This window comes from Apis cerana, linkage group LG4, assembly GCF_029169275.1.
Source record: "Apis cerana isolate GH-2021 linkage group LG4, AcerK_1.0, whole genome shotgun sequence".
Taxonomy (NCBI): Eukaryota; Metazoa; Arthropoda; class Insecta; order Hymenoptera; family Apidae; genus Apis; species Apis cerana.
Window position 1 is genome coordinate 9138850 of NC_083855.1, and position 23906 is coordinate 9162755.

The 23906-nt window shown below is 38.5% G+C and overlaps 1 protein-coding gene across 5 annotated transcripts in view; it reads right to left on the reverse strand.

The window, feature by feature from the left end:
• LOC107999044 (EGFR adapter protein) overlaps positions 1 to 23906 on the reverse strand; it is a 232051-nt gene that overhangs the window by 174550 nt on the left and 33595 nt on the right. For 2 of the 5 annotated variants that reach the window (XM_017058680.3, XM_028667320.2), the window contains exons 1-3: positions 21789 to 21931; positions 18910 to 19228; positions 2340 to 2420 (exon numbers count right to left, since the gene is read on the reverse strand). In XM_017058680.3, the coding sequence (XP_016914169.1) occupies positions 2340 to 2420; positions 18910 to 18971 (143 nt within the window). In that variant the 5' untranslated portion in view covers positions 18972 to 19228; positions 21789 to 21931. Of the gene's footprint in view, positions 1 to 2339; positions 2421 to 7680; positions 8680 to 18909; positions 19229 to 21788; positions 21932 to 23906 lie in introns of those variants that run through there. The other 3 variants (XM_017058678.3, XM_062073984.1, XM_062073982.1) reach the window with 3 other exon arrangements.

Genomic DNA, 23906 nt, shown 5'->3' on the forward strand with positions numbered 1-23906 from the left:
GGGCATATCCATCTCATCACCCTTTTTAGGCGTTCATATTTTATGCGCTGGCGAGCTAAATGAGGCGAAAATCGCACTCGAGCGGATAAAAGGAAACGACGGGAATCATTCGCTGATATCAACGATGCTCCTTTCTATCCCTTGCCTCTATAAATGTCGCTTACCAAGGAAACTTGATACCGCGCGAACGAAAGTCGAATCCGAATACAACTTTCTTACTACACTTCCGGTAGATTTCAATATTTTCAATACTTGTACGTCTATCATAAAATCTATAATCTAAACTTTTAACTGCTTCGTCTTCTACTATCATCGAACGATAAATTTTTTAAGAAACCGAGGATAAATGAATAGAATAAACAAAATCAAGCCGATACTCGAATCTAAAATATTTTAATCGTAAAAGGTTTACTCGCCTTTATATAAATTTTCCTAGTGTCGAACGGGGGTGGTTCTGTGCCGGAGGAGAGATTAATCGCGACGCATAAACATTGGGATAAGGGGGGAGGGGGCGAATAGAGGCGAGCACGAAAAACTACTCGGAGAGCACGTTGATATCTTCGGCTCTCCTTTCCACCTTTGACGGGAAAGGAGGAGGGGTACGCAACCGCGGAGTGTATTCATGGAAATCTGTCCATCAAGGGGGAGGAGGGAGTCTAATGGAATACCACCACGGCGAAAAGTGGCACGAGATATTCTTTAATGCCTTCATAAAATTCAGCCTTCATAATTCCCGGTTTCACCGTCACGTACACACTTTCGCCTACCAGCAGCCGCTCGCACACGCGTGCGTGCACACACGCGCAAAAGATTAGACCGACAACCACTCTCGACGAGGAGAGGAGGAGCACGAGGATTGCCCTCGCTCCCACAGGCAAATATTCAAACTCTGATGAAACTCGGTGCACCGAAATTCTGCTGATCCCTTCAGGGGTCGGTAGTCATTACTAGGTTTACAGTAATAACGTAGCTTACAATAATAAAGCCGGGGTGAAACGAAGTTTATTTCGAGCCGCAAATCTGTTGTTTGATTCGGCGCGTTGCACCCGCGGTTACAAACCCGCTTGTAAGTTCTGCCTAATTAGCCCAAGGAACGGCGCAACGCCGGTGTTAATTGCGCCACCGCGGCCCGTTCACCAACCATTCCTACCCTCGTTTGGAAAATGCATCCGGGTAAGTGGCGATGATACGGTTACCTCGTCCACGCGAGTCAAGTATCTTTCTTTTCGAAAAGTTTTCTTTCTTTTCTTTTTTTTTTCCTGTTCTTCGTTTCTTGTTTTAAGGAATGACGTTACGGTATTTCATAGGTTATTTCATAGGATAGGGAACGTAGTAGATGCGTGAAATTTCTTTTGAACTGTTTATGCAAGCGTGAGATAGAATGCGTTGTTTAAGATAAATATCTGGAATTTCCTTTATGGAAATGTAAAATAACTTATTATTGAGAAAAACGAGAATAGATTTAACTTATATTTAATTTTGATCGAAATATAGAATTTCTTGAAAGTTAATTCGCCACGGTAAGTTTATTTTAAATTTTATTGTCGAAAAAGAGTAGATAAAGTTGAATGCACGATTAAACCACTTTTCTAAGAGAACATTTTATTCAAAACAGTAGGTATTCATTCTACGCGAACTTTTCACAAAGTTTTCGCGTTTTACACGTAAACACTGAATAAACATTAAAATCTCGTTCCCGCATTTTTTGGTTGGTGAGCTTTAATAATGCATACAAGTTGCAAAATTATATTTCAGGACGAAATCATGTTGTACGATGGAGATTTATCATCCCCTTCATGACCTTTGTGAAATTAATTTTTGAAAATAGTAATATATCACACTTATTATATCGTACAATTGATATAAATGTTCTCAACTAATTTGATAACTTCAACTGTAACTTACTACCAGTAACCACGTTTATGGAAATGTAATATTACAAATATGTATATATATATATACACCACGCTTATATGGTACACATAAATTTAACCTCTGTAATTATCGTATACTGACAAACGAGGTCCCATGTGCATGCCATGCTCGGATTAAATGCTAACCCTGTATGTACGAATGAAAATTCAATATTTACTTAACTCGCTCTTACACTCTTCATTGTCTGATCTATGAAATCTTTGCGTAGTTCCTTTAAACGATTTTGCTATTAATCTTATTGATACGTACATACTTTAAATTTCATTCTTGAAGCAAAATAATAATAATAATTCTCAAGAATTTTATTCTCGAAATGTACGTACATATATATATACATCCAAGTTTATTTCTCTGAAGCTATCACAAAAAATTTTCAGAAAATTTTTGTCCGAAAGGGTACTCACTCTGAGAGTCTCCAACTGGGAGCGCACGTACTCAGCACGGCTGGCAATGTCGGGAATTGCCACAGGAAACGAACCCATGTACTGTAACGAGAAAAATGTTACCTTCAGCATTGTGTTTACACGTGTTTTCTTTAAAATTAAGAAAGTATAGAAAAGACAAATTTTAATTGGATAATTTCTATCGAATAAAATTAATGAGAGATCCAAGTTAGCGAAATGTGGTTTTTTAATTTATCGATTAATAGTAACATTTCTAATATTAATTTGCTAAATTAGTAAGTTTTGACTACTATAACCGTGACACCACGGTATTGCAAGCGATTGGATTCTAAAGTGGAATAGGAACTTGGTTCGAGGACTAAGGCTGTGGAATTATACAGTATTTGATTCCCTTGGTTAAAGGTAGTCGATAGGTGTCCGAATTGTTGGGCCAGTTCCTCGGGAATGATACACAAGGATCAATTGTACGCCACGAATTTGCTCGAAACTACAACGTTTCAGCGGAATAGTTGACGCTCCAGGATGATCTAATTACCGAGTTTCGAGAATAGTGTTTCTCGGTGGCTGGCGTTTAGTACGTTCAGAACAAACTGAAAGTACTTTCGTGGTAAATGGGAAAACACGGATAACTTTAATTCAAAATTACCTCGAGGAAACTTTTGGCTTAAGCAAGAAACCGTATTGGACCATTATTTTTACTCTCCATGATTTAAAAAAAAAAAAGTAAAGGTAACATTGAGAAAAAGCCATTTTAATAGTAAAAAAGAAAGGAATTTTTCCGACAACTCTGAGGATCGTTTCAGAAAACTATTATTCCAAAATTGTTATTAAAGCCAAAAAAGAAACAATGGCCTTCGATTTGTGCGGTGAATATAATTTTAACACGATAAATTTGCAAACTATAGTTCGGAAATAATAATACAATAACACTGATGTATTAAAAAATAGGAGTCGTCAAAACTCGAATACCCTCGAGAAGTACTTTCTGCCCAATTTCTGCCAAATATATCTTCGAATTTGGCGAGGATTTAAGAGGTCGAATTAACGAGGAAAACATGAGGGTCGGAACACCGGAAAAGTTCCAAACAATTTCGCGTTTCCTCCTCGTAAGCGATCCCTCTTCCTTGGCCAAACACGTCGTCGGATGATTATATGGTCGATAAAAATAGCGACCCTCCTTATAAGGACAATAAATAAAATCACCCGAAGGGCTAAATTCCAAGAAAGCAATATAGAACGATACTTAAATGCAATTACGTTATCTATATTGTTTGTTCTCGATAATATATGTGTCGTTTTTATATATCGTCACATCCTTCCCTAACATTGCACATATTTATATATCGAAACAAAAAAATAAATAATAACAAAGGAATAACCGTTACGTTGAAAAATTACTAATTTTTATCCACGCGATATAAAAGATAAAAATCTCTTTTCGTGTTTCAATCCGAATAAAATAATCCGAACAATGAACATAAAACGGAATTGTTAATTTCCGTTCTTCCGTTAAAAAATAAAACGAGTCGACAAACTTGATTCTCGTGAACGTAATAATAAATATTTTTCACGATATTATTCTATATTGTTTATTGTTGACAATAAATTCGAAATTTAATCTAAAATATAATATCGTTCGTAAATATTTTTGTATATAAAGATAAATCTGTTAATAAAATGATGGAACGGATTAATACTTTTTCGACTTATCATCTCGACTGAAACGGAATCATCGAACGATGTATAAAAAAAAAAAAAAAAAAAAATTCGGATCGAAGAATCGTTGCACTTAAAATTACAAGAATTACACGGTTGGCGGATTTAATTGTAACGCGTGCAATCCATATTATAATTCACGTCCCCATCATGTCTGGAAAATCTTTTCTCCGTACACAGGCGTTTCGATTCAGATACTCTCGTGCCGGAAAATAATCCCCGCTTTAATCCTCCCGGATGATTCTCATTGTTGTTTCGAATCGAACTTCTCTCCGGGAGGATCTCCTCTCGGAATCACAGGGATTTTCCAGAAATATTATGCCCCTCCCCCCCTTTTCAATACACACATACACACACGTACACACAGCGGAAAGGATCTCTGAAAATTTCGTGCAACATCGGATGATACGCGTTCGATGTACAAATAATAATAATAATAATAATAATCATGCTCGCTACGAGCAACACACAGGCTTGTATCAGAATATGTAGGAAATCGTGTTTTCGTTATATCAGCCCTGCAACGCGTGTTTCACATAGTCATTGAATAGTGATCGAGTATCGAAAACGTATCGAGAGAATTTTTCGATGAAAGGGAGGAAAATAATTAACGGGTATAATCTCGCAAGTTGAATAGATTGAAAATTGCAAAAATACGATACAGAATTTTCGAAATAGAAATTTATTCGTTTCCCATCATCCGAATAATTTTGAAAAAAATTGTAGTTAAATTCGTTGTTTTTTGCATTCTTTGTTTATTTTGTTTAATTTGTTTAATTTGATCGAAAAATAATGGAGAGCGTTGCGAAAATTGGAAATCGTTCGAATTTATGTCCATTGTTCCGGATATTCATGCTTGCGCGTTGATTCCGAGTATATACATATCCCCCATTAATAAAAGTTTTTACAACGAAGAAACGGCCCCGTTGCATCGCATCGAAACCGCAGGTGGTTTTTTCTGGGGTTGTCATTTAAGCGATTTTGCTTTGAGATGCCATTTAAGTTGGTCGAACGTGGCCATCTGTGATAAGTCGAGAAACGATCCTTGGCAATCGTGGAATCCGATATTTTTATTTAGCCTCGTTGAGTCGTCGAGAACGGTTATTACAGATTATTAGACCGGAAATATTCTAGATATATTTTTATATCCGTCAAGCGCAGAATAATTCCATTCGACGTCAAAAGATAATTTTCTTCCGCTTTTTGACAAATTTCGACAATGGAGCACGAGAGAGGTGATTTTATGCAGAAAAAAAAGAACGAAAGAAATAAGTATGACTGAGAAAATTCGCAGAGCTTTTTTATCATTTATAATTAACATAGAACGATTATACGATCTTGATTAATTTTTCGAAACTGATCCCTCCGTGTAATTCTAAGATTCGATTCTAATTTTCTACGAATATAATTGCTTCTGAAGAAAGATAAAGAAGATCTGTTCTTGGTATCAAACAAAGATTAATCGTGATAAATCAGGGGGCGGCATTCTTATTGTGGCAATCAAAGTTGAAATGATGATACGACTGGAATTATTAAGTGGTGAGGTCATTTCTTTGTCTCGATATCTTCTCTTCAAATTATGAGTCCTCTTCTCCCTCCCCTCCCTTCCTAGGAAAACAACGACAATAATTATTACTCTTTTCTTACGATACGGCCAATTACACACATGCGAAGAGGTTACAACGGCGTGGCAACTAGAATATCGCAACGGAATCTGTTTACTTTCCTCTAAAAATTATCGTACTTTTCCTTTCTCTTGTTCCTTTCTGCGTGAACACACTCCGTACACATACTCATTGAGAATTTTTACAGAGATATTTTCATTTATTAACCGATTCGTCATACTACTGATTTATTACGTGTTTTACTACAGGCAATGAAAGGCGATTGTCAATAAGATACGCAGCCGCGTATCAGGTAACGTAAAGTTATTTTCTTTATGCGTGTAATGAAGATGCAGCGCTTCAATCGTGGATGAAAATAGGATTTACGTTTCGAGACGTTTGAATTGCCGACAAATTTTATGCACCTGAAAATCATTTCATTTCAATGGTGCAGTAATTAATAACGATTAAAGATATTTAAAATAGCGCAGAGACAATTTTTCTTTTTTTTTTGATCTTGATCGAACAGTCGCATGTGTGCAAACTATTTTAAAAAAAGAAGAAAGAAACGCGTCTAAAAAAATTTCGATCGATATTTCTATATTAAAAGTAATTTAATTTCTAAAATCGATAGAAGAGAAATTTCCAATTGCAAGAGAAAATAAAAATGGAATGGTTTAATTATAGGTTACGAGGAGATTTATTACTCTCGCTTTAACTTTATCCCGGTAAATTGCTCTCGGAGCTAGAGCTCGTTATACTATATTCGCGTGTCATAATCTTTATCATATCGAAAAATTTCCCTCTTAGTATTTATGCTATAAATTATTCCACACTCGCGTAATTACACATTGCCTTTCAACGATAAAAATAACGAATTTTTAAAAAGAAGAAGAAGAAGAAAAAAGTTCTTATATCGCATATTTGTAATACGCATATTGTAACGCGATATTTCATGGAACATTTATTAAAAACATTGGAAAGGATTTAATCATTAATCAATGTATATACCGATGTATGTCCTAAGTACAACAGCCTTAAGGGCTGCCATAGATTTATAGGCAATTTTCTTTTCAGCTTGTGATAGGTTCTATATATAACTTTGACAAATAGACGTAGTTGGATAAGAAAAAAAAAAAATAGAAACAATGACGGTATGAAGTAGATAGATAACGAAAAAAAAAAAAAGAGGTAAATAGGAATATATGCAGACACTGTTAGATAGAGATAAGAAAGAGAACGAAAGAAATTATGAATGGAAAAAGGAAGTGCACGATAGAAGTTGCTATAGAACGCAAAAAAAGGTTGTAGTATGTGAGTTATGGCATACTCGGGATATCTACGTATCGCGCATTATGAATCATGTATGTTCTTTAGATTCCTAAACATGTACGCTTCTATCCTATCCTTCCTTATCATTTCAATTTCTTCTAACGAGACTCGCGAACGAATAATATTTCCATCTCTCCGTGATATTAAAATTCCAAATTTAAATTATTCGCGTCAATCGTCGATTCTTCCGACGAATTTTCCCTTTATTCCGTCACTCTAAAAAAGAAAAAAAAAAGAAAAAGAAATCGTGGAATCATCCCATGGAAAAATAAACCAAGTGTTAGCGCGGTATTAACTTTAATCTGAGCACAGCAGTTTAAAAACAGGTAGCCTTGCCAAAGATCGTAACTATACGTAATAAGAAAATCATAAATCAAAACGGCCACAATTTCGGCTACGATTTATATTCCTCGTTTAACACGCCCTTAAGAGTGGCCCTGTACGTTTACCTAATAATTCAACGAGATAATAAATTCCCTCGCCTCCCCTTCCTCGCGCTCTTCCGGGGAGAGGATAACAGCGTGAAAACGAACGAACCGACCGGCCGACCGACACTCCTCGAATCGTTTAGTTTAATTGAGAGCAAGAATACACACCGCTTTTTTCGAACGCAGCCTAAAAATTCACGCGCCACTCCCCCCTCTCCTCGATTCGATTGGGAACAAAAGATGGGGGCGTAGTAGGCCTACCTGTACACCGTTGAATATTTTCAGAGTGGCCTCGGGCATCTTGACAGCTACGTCCCCTGCCTCCTCCTCCTCCTTTCCACCCATGGATGTCCTCGATTATTCTATTCGCCGTTTTTAATTGCGTTTTATTTCGTTAATTGCTCGCCGTCTCGTTCGCCACCGATCAACCCCCTGTCTCTGAAGCCGTGACGTGGGCAAGTAATCGTCCTTTCCTCGCTCTCTCATCGTTACTCGAGTACAAAAAAAAAGTAGCAACAGTCTGTATCTCACACTCGTCAATTTTAATTGTTCAATCGATCGATCGAAGTTCCCCCATCGATGGAATTTTAACCATCTTTAAAACTAGAAATCGCGATGTATTTTACACTTCGATCGTTGGAATTGTTCCTAGATGAAGCTGTTACCATGGCACAACATTGAACCCACGAGTCGATACGAGGGGATACAGAAATGCAAATGGATCTTTCTAAAAATATGATCATTCCTCGAAGGAATTAAAAAAACATCGATCTGTCCAACATTCGCGAAATCGTACACTTGCACATCGATCATCGCGAAACTTTTCAAACACAAACATCGATTGCTGCGATCGAATAATCGCACTGGAACACTGGTTCACTTTCCTCGCGTGAAAAACGCACTTTACTCGACGATGGAGCAACGAGAGAGGAGACTCTCACTTTTGCACAACGATTCGTTCAATTTGGCGGACAGATAACGAGGGAGTAGTCGGCTGTGGTCGGTTTTCGCCGCGCGGTATGCACCGTGATCACTAATCACTGTCACTTTCGTCTAAACACGCTCTGTATCCACGCCGGTTCTACGCCACGTACGCGGCTCACTTTCGTGTCATTAATCCCCTCCCCTCGGTGACCACGAAAACTAGTTTTCAAGAAACGCGTCAAAGCGTTTCGCAAGTGGGCCGGCTCGTGGATACGTGGTCAAGTGAACAGCCGCTTATCCCAGATACTTTGAAAACATCGGGTGTCGCCGCTAATCTATTTTCAATTAATCGATTCCGGTTAAGTTGGGTGCGAGTGGTAGGAAATAAACGAGCTCGCCGTGCAAAATTTATCGGCTACGCTCTCCTTCGAGTTAACTCTTGAAATATCGAAATATCGAAATCGATCATTTTTATTCCGCAGAGAGAGAGAGAGAGAGGGAGAGAGAGAAAGAGAGTTCGTTTCTCGAGAAAATTTATACACTCCGTTCTCGAATTACAGATTCGCGAAATTTTCATTACATTCGATAATTATCCCAATTATCTCTAAACACTCGAACGCGAAAACTTTGCAATGCTCGATTAGCTTTCGATTTCGATAGAGGAGTGCAATTACAGCTCGAAACGTACGCGTCAAAGTGTAATAAATTGTACATCGACATTAAATATTTGCCACGTGTTTAAGGGCTAATTAAGATATCAAAAATCGAGCGGTATCACGATTCTTAATCTTTCGACTCGTTTCACTCGAGGCAATGATTAAGAGTATAATATGGAGATAGAAAGGTTGGCACGGATTGCATCAGAGGCGAGGAAGGCAACGAAGCAATGAATCACGGTTCGAAAATGGGCCGACACGGTCCAAATTGCTCACGGTAGATGTGGTATCGGGACAAAAAGAAGAAAAAGAAAAACACCTTCTCCTCGTGGCCGGTTCCGTTTGTTACGTTATCACACAGGTGAAATTGCAATCCCCGGCAACACCGTTGGCCGGTGCCTTCGTCTCGCTTACCGAACTCGGTCACGTTGCAACTGTTGACATTTTCGTGTTCCGAGTCTTGGGAGTCGTGACGAAGAATCTCGACGCAGGATGGCCGGGACGACGTTGTGCAAAACGTGAACAGCATTCGAGCCGATACATTTTGCAACCGAGAAGATATTAGCGAGTGCATCAATGGGATCGCACCTTTCGATCATCGATCGTCGCTCGAGATCTTTGTCGCCTTTGTTTCTCCTGCTGTTCTTTTTTAATTTTCCGACGAATTTTTATACTTGCGATCGATAATTCGAGGGCCGAAATAAAAGAGGGGAACAGATACGAAGAATGATTTATGGAAGAATTGGCAAATTATCGTAGAAAATGAATTTATTCTTCCTGATATTTTATTTAATTTTCCGATGAATTTTTATATTTGCGATCGATCCATAGTTGGAGGGTCGAAATAAAAGAGGGGAACAGGTACGAAGAATGATTTATTTATGAAAGAATGGCGAATTGTTGTAGGCTTGAGAAAATTAATTAAAATAGGAAATATTTTCCTCGTGGAGAATGATTGATTGACGTAGCAAAAGGTATAAATAAACGAAAGAGAAGTAAATCTTTATTATACCATCGGGTATAATCGTGGAGGGATGATTTTTGAACGAGAGAGAGAGAGAGACAAATACGAATATTCGTGAGATCGCGTTTTAATTGGTCGATACTCGTTTGATCACTTGAATACTTGACAGTGTTTAATTAATTATCATTCATTTAATTAAGTATATACGAATACGAATCACATTGGATTATGGTATTAATTACGTCCATCGTTTAATTCAAATACGATTAGTTAATAATAACTCGTGCGATTCTATTTTGTATTTCTCACGAGGGATGCAATTTCGATTGTCCCATTGAAAATTTTGCGATCAAAATTTATCCCCGACGAATCATCGATTATCGTGATTTTGATCTATAATATTGGGTTTTTAATTTATCTTACTTTTTGAGAGAGATGTATATATATATATTAATTTATAGATCGTTGAAATTATCAGACAAAAATAAACTTTATCGATTTTAATGCTTTTGAATTAATTGCTCTTCAATTTTTATTTAACTTGGACGTTTACTATCGTGCATGAATCTTCTCTTTATATAAGATTCGCGGAATCATAAATTTTTACGAGACTTATATTCTTTTTATCAATGTATTTATAATTAATTGGCTATTAATATCTGTGGCAACGATTGTTCGAGAATGTAAGATATTCAATTTTTTTTTTTTCATCAAAACTTGTTGGATCGACCGATTGTACGATAATCAAACGCCGTCAATTTCACTTTCGAAGCTGTGAAAGCGAAGAAGGAAGGTGTGTCGCATGTCAATGCATATTACGCGTTCAATTAAGAAAACACTTTGATAGCGAATTATAACGTAGTTAACATTTGCAACGTTTTGTCGTGAAAAAATTACCATTGGACATTTTATCCTTGATCGTTATACATAAAAAAACGAAAATAATATTATTCAATTTTGAAAATTTCATCAATAATCTTTCCCAATATCCTTCTCAGAAGAAATACCTACGTTATCCTATTAATTTTTCCAAACAATCACGAATCTCGAACAGTCGCGTTCGTTCAGACAAAAGAGAATCGCAAATTATCACGCGTCGCGACTAATTACGAATGAAATAATTACTCCTTCGAAGATTCGTCAATAAGATGTAATTGTACACTGATTAAGAAAGCTTGGGAAGCGCGCATCTGCACAAACAACAGCAAGCTGTCACTTTTGTCATCGCGCGCGTAATAATATATTTTATCACTTAACCGAATAAAGGAATCTGCCGTCGATCGTGTTACACGCGCGGGCGCGCGCGCGCGCACACACACACACACACACTTAATTCTAGCACCATTAATCAAGATCAACCAATCCTTTCATTAAGTGTCCGCGAACGTCATTTAATTGTCTACTCATCCAGAAATACCACGCATGCATTGTCGAGGAAGCCAACCCCGTCCGTCAATCTTGCGATGCCATTTGCATAATGATGCCTTTCATCGACGTCGCCCGACGAACACGAAAAAGGAAAGAAAAGAGAGAGATAGAGAGAAAAAAGAAAAAGAAAAAAAATATCCTTCCGCTCTTTCATTAAATCCGCTTAATCAACAATCGTAAGTTTGTTCGATTCGAGCGTGCCCTTCTTTTTTTTTCTCTTTCTTTTTTTTCACTCGAAAAAGAAGGAGACGAGCCAGGACGCGTTGTTTTCAATCCACCGCGCACCAACGAAACGAGACCGATTTCCATTCATCGAACACGATCGATACCTTCTTCCCCGCACGATAACCGATTTATTAGAAGCACGAGTGATAGCGTTAACAGCACGAGCGGGGACGTGATCACGAACACGCGTGTCGTCCTCCTCCTCCTCTTCCTGCACCGTTTCCAGAAGAGGGACGAAAGGACAAATCCGCTTTCCACGTGAACACATACACAGGCCGGGGCCCCCTGGATTTCTCGAGGATCGAGGGACGACCTTCGAGCGTTCACCCATTCACATCCAGGATCGAAATCGATCGGGGAAAAATGGCGGGTCGCGATTCACCCCGCGGTCGAGAGCCGCGTTATCGACGCGGTGGACGCGTGTGCACGCGATCTCGCGTGCTGGTAAGTGGCGCAACGTGCGTAATAAGACACTGGCAGGGCAGAGATCGGGCGGCGGTTGCGCGCAGGGCCGCCTGCCTCTGTACTATGGGGACAGTGGACGGGTCCACACCGTGTTGCCTCGAGAGTCGAAGAGTCCCCGTGTGTCAGCCGCTCGCACACACGGCACACACACGCAGCAAGGTCGTCCCCGTCCAGCCTCCCGTGTACTCCCACCACCGCCGCCTCAATCATCCTACTTTCCTGGCCCCTGGGCCCCTTTTACTCCCACCGCGCCTCCTCGCTCCGACTAACCGATACCATTCGAATAGGAAAATTTCTCAATGGACGCGTCTTGCGCGGATCTCCTTTCCCCTTCCTTTTTTTTCTTCTTCTTTTCTCTTTCCACCGAGTCGTCTGCTTTTTATCGCTCTTCTTCATTTTTTTCCTTCTCTCTTTTCGAAACGGGAGGTCGTCCGTCGCTCCGTTCGATCGTGATTCTCCGACCTTGCGATTCAGGTTTGCTTTTGAGGCAGGATTTGAAAGATAAAATAAAGGAAATAATCTTCTCTTTTTTGGAGGAGGATTGGAGGAGTTGGATTCGATTCCCGCTAAATTCGAGAATTTGTAAATAGTTTGTATAATATTACAAATAAAGTGAAAGTATGTATTTTCAAAATTATGTGCGTGTATATTTTATTTCGTTAAAAATTAAATGATATCGTAAAGTAGGCGACTTCCACGACACCCGGTACGCAGAAGCTTGATCGATTTCTAATATGCGTGCCCATAAGAAACCGCAAAGATGCGGTAAGATGGATGTACTTATATCGGTTACGAGGTAACAAAATGTAACAATAACCGACCATGTTTCATTTGCAGTCTTTAAACCATCGTAATCTTTGTTTTTTCCATTATTCAATCTCATTTTGTCACTTTCAAATATATTACTATCATCAATTTTATTACAGGAAACGCTCGATCATCCGTACTCCATGTAACTTACGTAACTGGTTACTTTTTATCATTCGCTACGAATGATCTATCCAATCTATCGTTTAAACAGTAATTTATCGTATTTCCTTATTCAATTTTATATTTAACTCGATGAAAGTGTAATCTTGTATTTTCCGTTTAATTTCCTTTGGAGAAATTATTGACTTTTGGAGCACAATTTCAAACTCGACGAAATTGTAATCTTGTATTTTCCGTTTAATTTGGAAAAATTATTGAAAAGGATGAATATCGGTGATTTTTGGTGATCGAACTTGGAACACATTATTCAATTTTATATTTAATGAAAGTATGATCTTGTATTTTAATTTGGAGAAATTATTGAAAAAGATGAATATCGGTAACTTTTGGTAATTGAGCTTGGAGCAGAATTTCAAATTTGGTAATTTATTTCTCGTTATTCGATTTTTTATTTAACTCGACGAAAGTGTAATCTTGTATTTTCCGTTTAATTTCCTTTGGAGAAATTATTGACTTTTGGAGCACAACTTCAAATTTGGTAATTTATTTCTCGTTATTCGATTTTTTATTTAACTCGATGAAAGTGTAATCTTGTATTTTCCGTTTAATTTCCTTTGGAGAAATTATTGACTTTTGGAGCACAATTTCAAATTTGATAATTTATTTCTCGTATCGTTATTTTATTTTTTATTTAAATCAAATTGCACGTGTTTTAATTTGGAGAAATTATTGAAAACGATTATGAATATCGGTGATTTTTTGGTAATCGAGCTTGGAACACATTATTCAATTTTATATTTAATGAAAATATAATCTTGTATTTTCCGTTTAATTTGGAGAAATTATTGAAAAGGATGAATATCGAGCTTGGAACACATTATTCAATTTTATATTTAAGTATGAGCTTGTATTTTAATTTGGAGAAATTATTGAAAAAGATGAATATCGGTGACTTTGGTCAATGAGCACAACTTCAAATTTGGCGGTAATACGTATTACGAGAGAAGCTGGAATGGAAAGTAAAAATTGCCTTGGTCGGAACAATAGGAGAAAGCAGTAGGGGAAAAAAGAACATTTGCGTAACTGAAATAGTTGAATGGTTCGAGACCGGCCTTTATTCTCAACGATGCTCATCGAGGAGTGTTAAATTACGCGGACATTGTACAAGAACAATGTGCATTCCGTATGTCGGGAATTACTGGAATAATGGCTGGAATACTCCTCCTTGGCGAGAAGTATAAACGCAACAATGGTCGCAGCGATGATAAAATTTTACAAAATTGCTTTATCCAATTCTCAAAAGAGCATGGCCAACGTTAAAAAAAAAATGTTGGAGTGAATTAAATTTTAAAGAGAGAGAGAGAGAGAGAGAGAAACAACATTCCATCGCGAGCGCCAAGGCTCGTGTACCGATATCACGTGGAAACGATTTACATTAATGGAAAATTAATCAAATTGCACGTGTTACACGTACTTTTATTAATCATTGAACTGGTTCAACGTGTTGCTGATACAGCATGTTATTACTTATGCATGCAACATTCAATTTTTGATAATGAAAAACAAAACTTACAACGTTGCAACGTTGTAATATGATATAAAAAAAGCACACGCATAAAATATACGTTGTATCTTCAGAATTTCAATAAACGATAAAATATTAATTGACGAAAATTTGTTTACACTTGTACTACACGCCATCTGGATTAATTACTCTAATATATTTTGTACAACCAATCAAATGAAACGTTACGTGTGCATGTTTCGATCGTGCAAGATTAAGTTACCTGGCAAATTGTTGCATTGAAAATCTGAACGTGCCGTTAAATAACGCACGCAATAACGTTCAAGTTACATTTTCGCTAGATAAAAGGAATCATCGTTGGAAATAAAAAAAAAAAAAAGAAAAACAGCCTTCCAATTATAATAAACATCATGCATTAGAGGTTTTACAATCGAGTTAGATCACTTCTTCCACGCCACAACTTCATTCTCTCTCCGATAAATTCCTATGTAACGAAGCTAACCTTGTCCGCGTAATAAATATGAATATAAGCATCCAAGCCCGAGTATCGTGCCTTTCAACATCAATTTCCTATCGTTCACGCTCGATCTTTAATCTACCGTAGAATAAGTGGATAAAGCCCTGTTAAAAATATTCCCAACGTTCGTCTCTACATTCCTGATCATAGCCGAAAGATGCATGTAGGAATAATCATCCAATTCCTCCAATTTTTCTCCTCGACAATAATAAATCTCATAAAAATTGCTCGTCCTTTATGAGTAACATCTGTCAAAGAGAACTCGATCAGATATATAGATATTAAATAATTTTTTCAAAAATCGCGAGAAATGGAAAAATGAAATCAAGCACACGGGCGACCCTCGGTCTTTGATTAAAAATTTGATTACAAGCAGAGACGTGGAGGTAAACGTTAACAAGGGACGGATAGCCGTGGCATCGATAGAAATTTCCTTTACGTGGAAGAATTTCGAGGGGAAGGAAAACGGGGAACGAGAAGAATGGATAGATACGTTTCGTAGAAAATTTGCGAAAGATGAAGTCGCGCAAAGTTGAAATCCAACGTGTACGCGCAACATCTATTCTCGTTTAACAGTCAGACACGGTGAAATCAATTACAATTATTCCCCTGCATGTTGCGGATGCAACGAGATTTACCGCGCATCCAGCCTTTGAAGCTCGGAGAAGCGATGGGCGAAGAGGTTGCGGTGTAAGAAGAATTTTTATGTCCCGAAAAAAGACAGAATCGTCTTTGGCCGATGTCGTGTCTGGACGCGCGAGGATATACCAACTTGCCCTCGTGAAATATGTTCGATTTTGTAAAAATTTTCGAATACAAAATTCGCGAACGTATAACGAGAGGTCAGATTTGCATTCGAGTAATTACAAGGGATATTTACGATCCTGGTTGTAAAATTGAAAAATAAATTATGGAAATGAAAGGGACAAATTGGATAAGGTAAATAATAAGAACGCTCGAATACGATTGTTGGTTCATCGTAAAGGAAATCGTTGAAAAATATCAAGTAGAAGAATTTTGTGAAATTTTTTAAAATAAGTAAAATATTATTTTCTTAGTAATCATTTTTTCGCTTGTTTGAATATTTTGACTTATTATTAAATATCAAATACGTGAATTATTGAAAAAAAGAAAAAGAAAATAATATCTCAAAACTGTTCGATTTCTACTGTTTATTAATTTCCAAGATTAATTTACACATCGATTATATTTTTTTTAAACGAGAAGATAGTTCATCACGCGAAAGATCAAAGTGAGTAAATTCTGGGAAATCGTAATTCTGGAAAGAGTGATATATAATATATTTTTACGAAAACTCGAAGCGTTAAATTCATATTCCAGGAAAGTTTCGGTAATCAAAAGCTGTTTACTTTTCCCTCTTCTCCAATCTTTCCTTTACTTAAAAAAAAAAGAAAATTTGTATTTTAAATACGCGCTTATGAGTTCTATCGATTTCTGGTGGCTTCGAATAAGTAACTTTTGAACGAGCCGTAAGCCGGATATATTTTTATTTATTTTCATCGATCGTTCCACGTATTTGCAACCAGAGATATTAATTAGAAAGCTATCGAAGAATTTATTCGTAAAAACTTGCAAAACGTCCGACCCGACGGTTATCGTTACGTATACACACCTCGAGATAAACTAACTTAAATCCGTGGAGAGGAGAGAGGATACTTCTTCTCGTTATTAATCTTCCCGCTACCCGTTGCAACGGATGAAGTTTTACGGCATGAGGTAAAAAATATAGGGGAACAAGATCCTTATTCGCACGCACGCGGTACACCCGTGTGGGCGAGGAAGAAGAGCTTTCGTGAAGAGTATGAGGAAGTCGAAGTCAATGACTTCGGGGAACGATGGACGTTGCAGCATTTTTTTAGTTTTCGATTTCAAATTGATCGGTTGTCGAAAAGATAAGTTATCGTTACGGGCAGTTGAATAAGGGAGCGAAGACACGCAAGATTTATTACGAGTTATATATTTTTCTTTTTTTTTTTTTCTAATCTTAAAATTCGCCACGCTACGAAAATATTCTCCCTCCTTTCTTCCATCTTTTCTAATTTGCACGAATTGAAATTTTTAACGTGTTTTTTTTTGTGGTTTTTAATTGTGGGAAGGCGGGATCGCGTCTGGAATCGCGTTGCGGAAAAATTAAAGCGGCATCGAAAAGTGCATCGCTCGTTGGAAATGAGATATCGAAAACCGTTGCGATTGGCGATTGCACTTAACGGTTAATCCCATACTGCTTTAACCATCGGTGATCCTCCCTAAGTGTAACTGCGGTTCGCACGCAAATGCATGCGGATCGCATGCAACAGAGAAATTAAATAAACGCGTGTCGTTTCTTTTCGAAATAAGGAACTGGAAGGAACGTCGTTCAATAAAATGTAGGAAAACTTGAACATATTTGTAAATAAATATTATAATGTTAAACGGTGTGTGATAAAGTATTTATACTTTTAGAAAAAAATTTTTAAAGTAAAATAATTTTCAAAGTTCTCGTTTCAAGAAAAATGATAAAGTAACAAAATATTAAATTTCTTAAATATGAAATCTCCAAAAAAAAAAAAAATCCTTTCGATAAACGTCTAATTTATTTACATATCATTAGTCCGTGTCGCGCATCTTAATCTACTCCAACATATCACGAATGAAACGACTATCTCTACTTTACAACTCCTCTCAAAAACGTAAGGCCCTCTATGAAAATTCTTACACGAAAAATATTACGCGATCAATTTGATCGAGATATGCAATAAACGACGTTCGATCTCGAAGGCTCGTTTCAAATTACAGATAACGCGATAAGACGAAGGCGAGGAAGGAAAAAGAAGGCCCATTTCTACGAGACGTTTAACTTGGCCAATTACGTGAAATCCCGAAATTTATTCGCTCCGTTTAATCTCCGCAGGGGGAAAAAAAAAAAGAAGAAACGGAGAAATATTTGAAAGAAAGGAGACCTCTCCAGCGGCGGCGATGTACCGATCCATTGAATTTCCAGACGGTGGTGGAGCACGCACGCGTGTGTGCACGCTTGTTTCGTATAAATGCGCAAACTTAAGCGTAAATGCACGAGCATGTGCACGAGGCGTGCATGTACTCTCGATCGTTCCGCTCGGACCGTTCGAAAGAAGAAGAAAGGGCGATGGATGGGAAGGCGAAGAGGAGGAAGAGGGAATCGTACATGAAAATTACATACTCGGTGGGACCTGCACTTAAAAGGCCTCGAACGTATAACCGTGGCCAACTAAAAAGCTTGGTATACGTCAATGCCAGATTCGTGATATTTCGTAACCCGAACCCAGTCAAGTAGTCTCGCGACCGTTCCTTTTAATTGTAAATCGCGGACGAAAATTGTACCGGCGGCGGTTCCATGCCTATGCGGAAACCTCGATCGAGTTCGCGCATATCGAGTCTTTGTTTCAAATTTCTAAAGAGAGGGGAAGTTGGAAGGTAATTTCTGTTCGTAGGAAATTTATTTCTGTTGGATTGATTTATTAAATTTTGAGAAAGGGAGCGAATTAATATTTTTTTAAATAATATTTGCATTGGCGACAAAAGCGATATTTGAACCACGGTCGCTGAAACTTGGATGGAGCGCGTGGTCTTTGTTTTAAATTTGCGAGAAATAAAAAGGACAAATGGAAAAATGTTTCTGTTCTTAGGAAATTAATTTTCTTTCGAAACGATTCGTTGAATTTTGATCATCAGAGAGTAAAGTAATATTTGAAAATCGTGTTGGAATGGTATCGAGTGTTTGTTTGAAATTTGTGAGGGAAGAAAATATTGTCGAAGCGGTAGAATTTAAAGCTAAAATAAAAAGTAAAATAGGGAAACAAAGAATTGTGAATCTTACCTTAGCTGTGACGAATCTCTTCGAGAACGGTTCTGCCATAATAGGTAGACATCACTTCCCATCTGGTTACCAGTGTTTCCGGTATGTTTCACAAAAACGCTGGTCACGTTAATCGCAAAGAGAACGCACGTTTGACAACTTTTTCTTTACGCATTGCACAACACTGTATCACTTAATCGTCGTTCGAGCTTCGTACACTTTTTCTAGCAATGTTTAAAATTACTCGCACAGATTCACCGCAGCTCTTTATTCCACGCGCCACTTTGCACACACATTTTTATTATCGATCCACTTTTTGAATTAATATCATACACGAGATCTGTAATGCGATTGATCCCGATCATTATCCTCCACGATTGAAAATATACGTGTAAATTATACAAGTTGAAAAATGAAGTGTGAATATAATGATACGCCGAAATGATCGAGGCACGTTTCTAGCCTAAGGCAGTAAGGAGAATGCTCACGTATACCGAGATATTTTTCACGCTAGCCAATGAATGGTAAACTGAATTCGACAACAAGCTTGAAAAGAGACAAGCGTGAAAAAGATTTAGTTGTAACTTAGCAATTCAATCTGTTTACAATCTCGATATCATGACAATTAACAAAGAGAAATAATTCAATTTGAAAACAAAGCGTGAATAATAAAAGTGATGGATGAAAGTAAAGTAAAAAAATTGTGTGTAAAAAAATCGAAGAGAAATTAAATTTTTCGGCACAACACTACAGTTATTCGAAACGGTATTTATATCCCATCTTTTCCTTTTCAAATATTAGAAACTACTTTCAGAGAGGGGACGGTTTTTAAGCGAAGAATGCTTTCGAACCGGTCAAATTATTCAATTTTCAAGGCCGTTCTTCACCGTGCCTGTCCGAATTTAAAAATCAATCAGAATCGCTGCATTTCAGATTCAATTTTTTATTTAATTTATACAAGTTTAGATCCCTTGAACTAATTATTAAAAATAATTGACAATTCATAAGAAAAAAAATATTTCGATTCTTCCAACGACAAATTTCAACGACGTTTCATATTTCCAACAGCTTTCACGAAACTTTTACACGAAAACTTTAAACTCTTGCATAATTGTAAATTGTTTTCAATAATTCATAACAAATGTATCCTTCTCGAACGATTATAATTGATAAGGATAGACGACAGAAGATGAAATTAAACGGATATATCGGCACATCGAATGGGAACGACGCGCGTCCAACAACCTAACAATTTCACTTTCTCGGAAGAAAACGGAGAGTTGAACTTTTAACATTATAGATGTACCTATCAATCATGCGAGCAATTAACGAACGTCGGCAAGGATCGTTGGAGCCTCGTTCAACTATGGACATGCGTATGCGTTTTACGTAACTTTACAAACTCGTTAACAAGGGACGATAAATGAAATTCTACCTAAGGCGTACCTAAGGCGTTTATGCAAATCGAAGCCCGGGATTCTCTCACGCTAATATGACCGAGCCGTGGCAACTCGTGTGATTGATCGAGCGAAGAAATCTGCATGAAAACGGACGCCCCGAGACCCGTACACGACCTGTGGAAGATTCCTTTAAAATTCTCAAAACGTTACGTGTCATCGACTCGGCTCATCCAACACTCGAAAGATCCGGATTGATTGATGCCGCGTTGTGACGATGCGCGAAAAAAAGGTAAGATTCGAAAACGGTAAAAATTCGCGTGAAAAGAATTGGGAAGCGATCTCCGAGGGAAAATCTCGCGTGCTTAATCAATGATGATTTCTTCGTACAGATAGGAAAGGTCACCGTTGGTACGTCACTTTTCACCATACTTTCCAACCACTAAAAATTCACGTGAACGTCGCACGATCTCCTCGAAAAGTCTGCCCACTGGCACTCCGCACTTGCTCGAGAAAAATCGAGACGATCGAAAATAGCGGAGCGTGAGGAAAAAATGGAGGATCTCCGAAAAATCTCGGCGACCTGACTGGAGGGGACTGGACGGGAAAGAGGCGAGAACACTCGGGCGAATTACACTTGGCGTGGTGGCGCGATCGTCCCGTTCTCGTGGCAAGAAAAGCGAGAGACAATTGGAACGAGAATTTCCATCAACTCGACACCAGGCGGGGGTATCGTAAGAAGCGGAGCGCGGCGCGTCGTACACAGCCACACTAGCGGATCAAGCCGCAAAACATTGTCAAGCCGGGAACAAACGAGGTGGGCAGAAAAACTTGCAGCACAGGTATCGAACCGCAATGAATCCGCAATGGTGAGCGGAGTGTGGGCCTCTCCCGGTTTGCGAGGAAGGTTGGCGCGGGGGGCCACGGAAGGCACGAGCCGAACCTCGTATAGGCCGGTGAGATCCTCCTCTCCGTGGCCGGTGTCCGGGTTATCGGCTACGTAGATCCGACAGACGAAAGGTCGAGAGCGGTTAGACGTAACCCGCTAAATCACGTGGTAGCCGAACGAGGAGGTGGGCGAGGGGGGAGAGAGAAAGGGGAGAAGAGGGAGAGGGAGAGGCCTAAGTTGGGCGCGGGGAGTAAGGCTCGACGGAGGCGCGCGACGAACGACTGGGGCCCGCAGGTCCGTAAGAGGTCCCATTACTGCGGGGCCTGATGATACGGTGGACGGCAATCGCTAATGGCCAATGGCACGGATAAGAGGAAAGCGGAGGCCGTGGTGCTCGGGAGTGGAGAGAGGTTAGGAAGAGGCGCGGTGGATGGAGAGAGAGGGAGCGACTCTGGGCGGACTAGCGAGGAAGGAAACGGACGGCTCGGAGGAGAGAGAGAGGGAGAGAGGGGAGAGAAGAGAATGGAGAGAAGCAGGCCTGGATGGAGAAGAGGAGGTGGAGGTGAGTTCGGCAAAGGCCGGTCGGGCACCTGGGCGACACACTGCCTCCTCACCTCTCTGCTCCGCGACTCGCATGCTGCGCCGAGTATGCCCCTGACGTAGTTCCTTTCGTTTGTGCGTCGCCCCTCATGCTCGGATCGAGGGCTTCCTGAATTGAAGAGGTGCCTCGGTCATCCTCGTCGTCTCGCCAATTTCGTTTCCCCCTTCCTTTCGATCTTCCATTTTTTGCAATTCGTCGGAAATTTCTCCCCTCCCCGAATTTTTTGTTTCGTCGATCTCTGTGAAAACAATCGCGTTAGAATCGTTTGATAATCGATTGATAGAGATGAGAGTCGCGACGAGAAGATAATTTTGGAAAGATGGGAAGAGATCAACTTTCCAATACGATTCGTTCTTCTATTTGTTACCAAGTTATATCATAAAGATGAATTCGCAAGACGAAATGGATGATTGTGTACGACGTGATATATGAATACGACGTTGAAAAAAACGAGATAATGAAGATAAACGAGTATTGATCCTACACTCGTTCTTTTACATTAAGAAGCTTAATATTAGGTGTTTTTAATCTCATCATTATATTAATATTAATCGTTGCCGCGTAAATAAATATCAGCGTTTGTCAAAAGTTTCTTAAGAATCTGGAAAAATAAAATAAAACGGTAATTGAGATTTCAAAGAGAATAATTTAAAATCTCGCAAAATGGAATGACATATCGATGACAAAATTTTTTACGAAACTGTTCGATATCGTTATAACCTAATAATAAAATCTTTATCAGTTTAATATCTGTCCTGGGCGCGAAAGATATTAAGGAAACCTTAAAATTTTCACTCTCGCGAGAACTCGTGTAATCCTAACCAGACCTGGTACCAAACCGCAAGTATCTTATGGTAATTTATATCGCGTGTACGAAATTAGCAGATTATACTTATGATACTTCTGTCCAAGATAAACAGAACTAAACGCGCATTCCATCGATATCTTTTCGGATACTTAACGTACCGATAAGATTGACGACTTAATCTCTTATAACGAAGTAAAAAAGTGTAGTAGTGAAAGGAGAGAACGAAATAAAATATTTTCACGATAAATAATTTTGCGAATAAATGTGAAATCATCGTATCTCGGATCGAGTTTCGTGTCTTTTTCCCCTACTTTTTACCCTTACATCTGTATTGCAAGAATCTGTATTGGAAGAAAAAATAAATTATTTAAATTTCCAAATTCAAAATAATCTCCCATTTTGAGCTTACGTTCTTTCGACGCCAGGCTATTGAAAATCCGGGGTAAAGAAAAATCCAAAATTTAAAAGCTAAAAAGAAAAATGGCCATAATTCGGCCATTTCTAATACGGTCTTTCGTCAATCTCTGCTCTTCGTCCCATCAAGATTGTGGGTCAAGCTCGTTCGATTCACGTCTACCATTAAACATAACGAGCCGAGAAGCACCACGGACGATTATCTTCGTAAGGGAGCATGCTAATGTGTCGACGATAACCACCGTGCATTCTCGTGTCCTTCATCGCTTACAACGTTGTACACGTTTATCGCGACGTCCATGAAGTTTGGAGTCGGAGAACTATGTCCAAAATGTCCTTCGGCCATTCTCTTCCATCCTCTTCCCTTCCTTTTTTTTTTTTTCTTTGCCTTCATCACGATTCCGCTACCCTTCGGTAGTCAGCAGAGTGGTCAATCGGTTAATAATATCCAACCCAGAGGCTGAACTCGAATTAATTAAAAATAATAGCGAGTTTCTTTCATCGTCCTTCTATTTTCCATAAAATCGTGAACGAAGCATATGAAAACTATGGCGTTTTCTTTCTTTTTTTTTTTTTTTCGACACGCGAGTACCAATTATTAGGCTTCTGTTTTTGCACTACTTGTAAAGTGCTTATGCATGTACCCTGTAATTTGAAAGAATAGCTCCGAGAAACAGTTACTTGATGAGAATACTTTCGAACGTTGCACGTGGTTATTTTAGGTGTAAAATATATGCTTATTATTCACTGCTCGCTGACCCACTATCGTGCTTATTAATTATTGATTATTGGGTATCATTGAACGTCCGGAATTCCAAGCTTTCGCGAAAAAATCGCAGAAAACGAGAAATAAAAAAAAAAAAAAGAACACAACTTTTTTACCGTTCCTTTCTATCCCAATTATAAAAT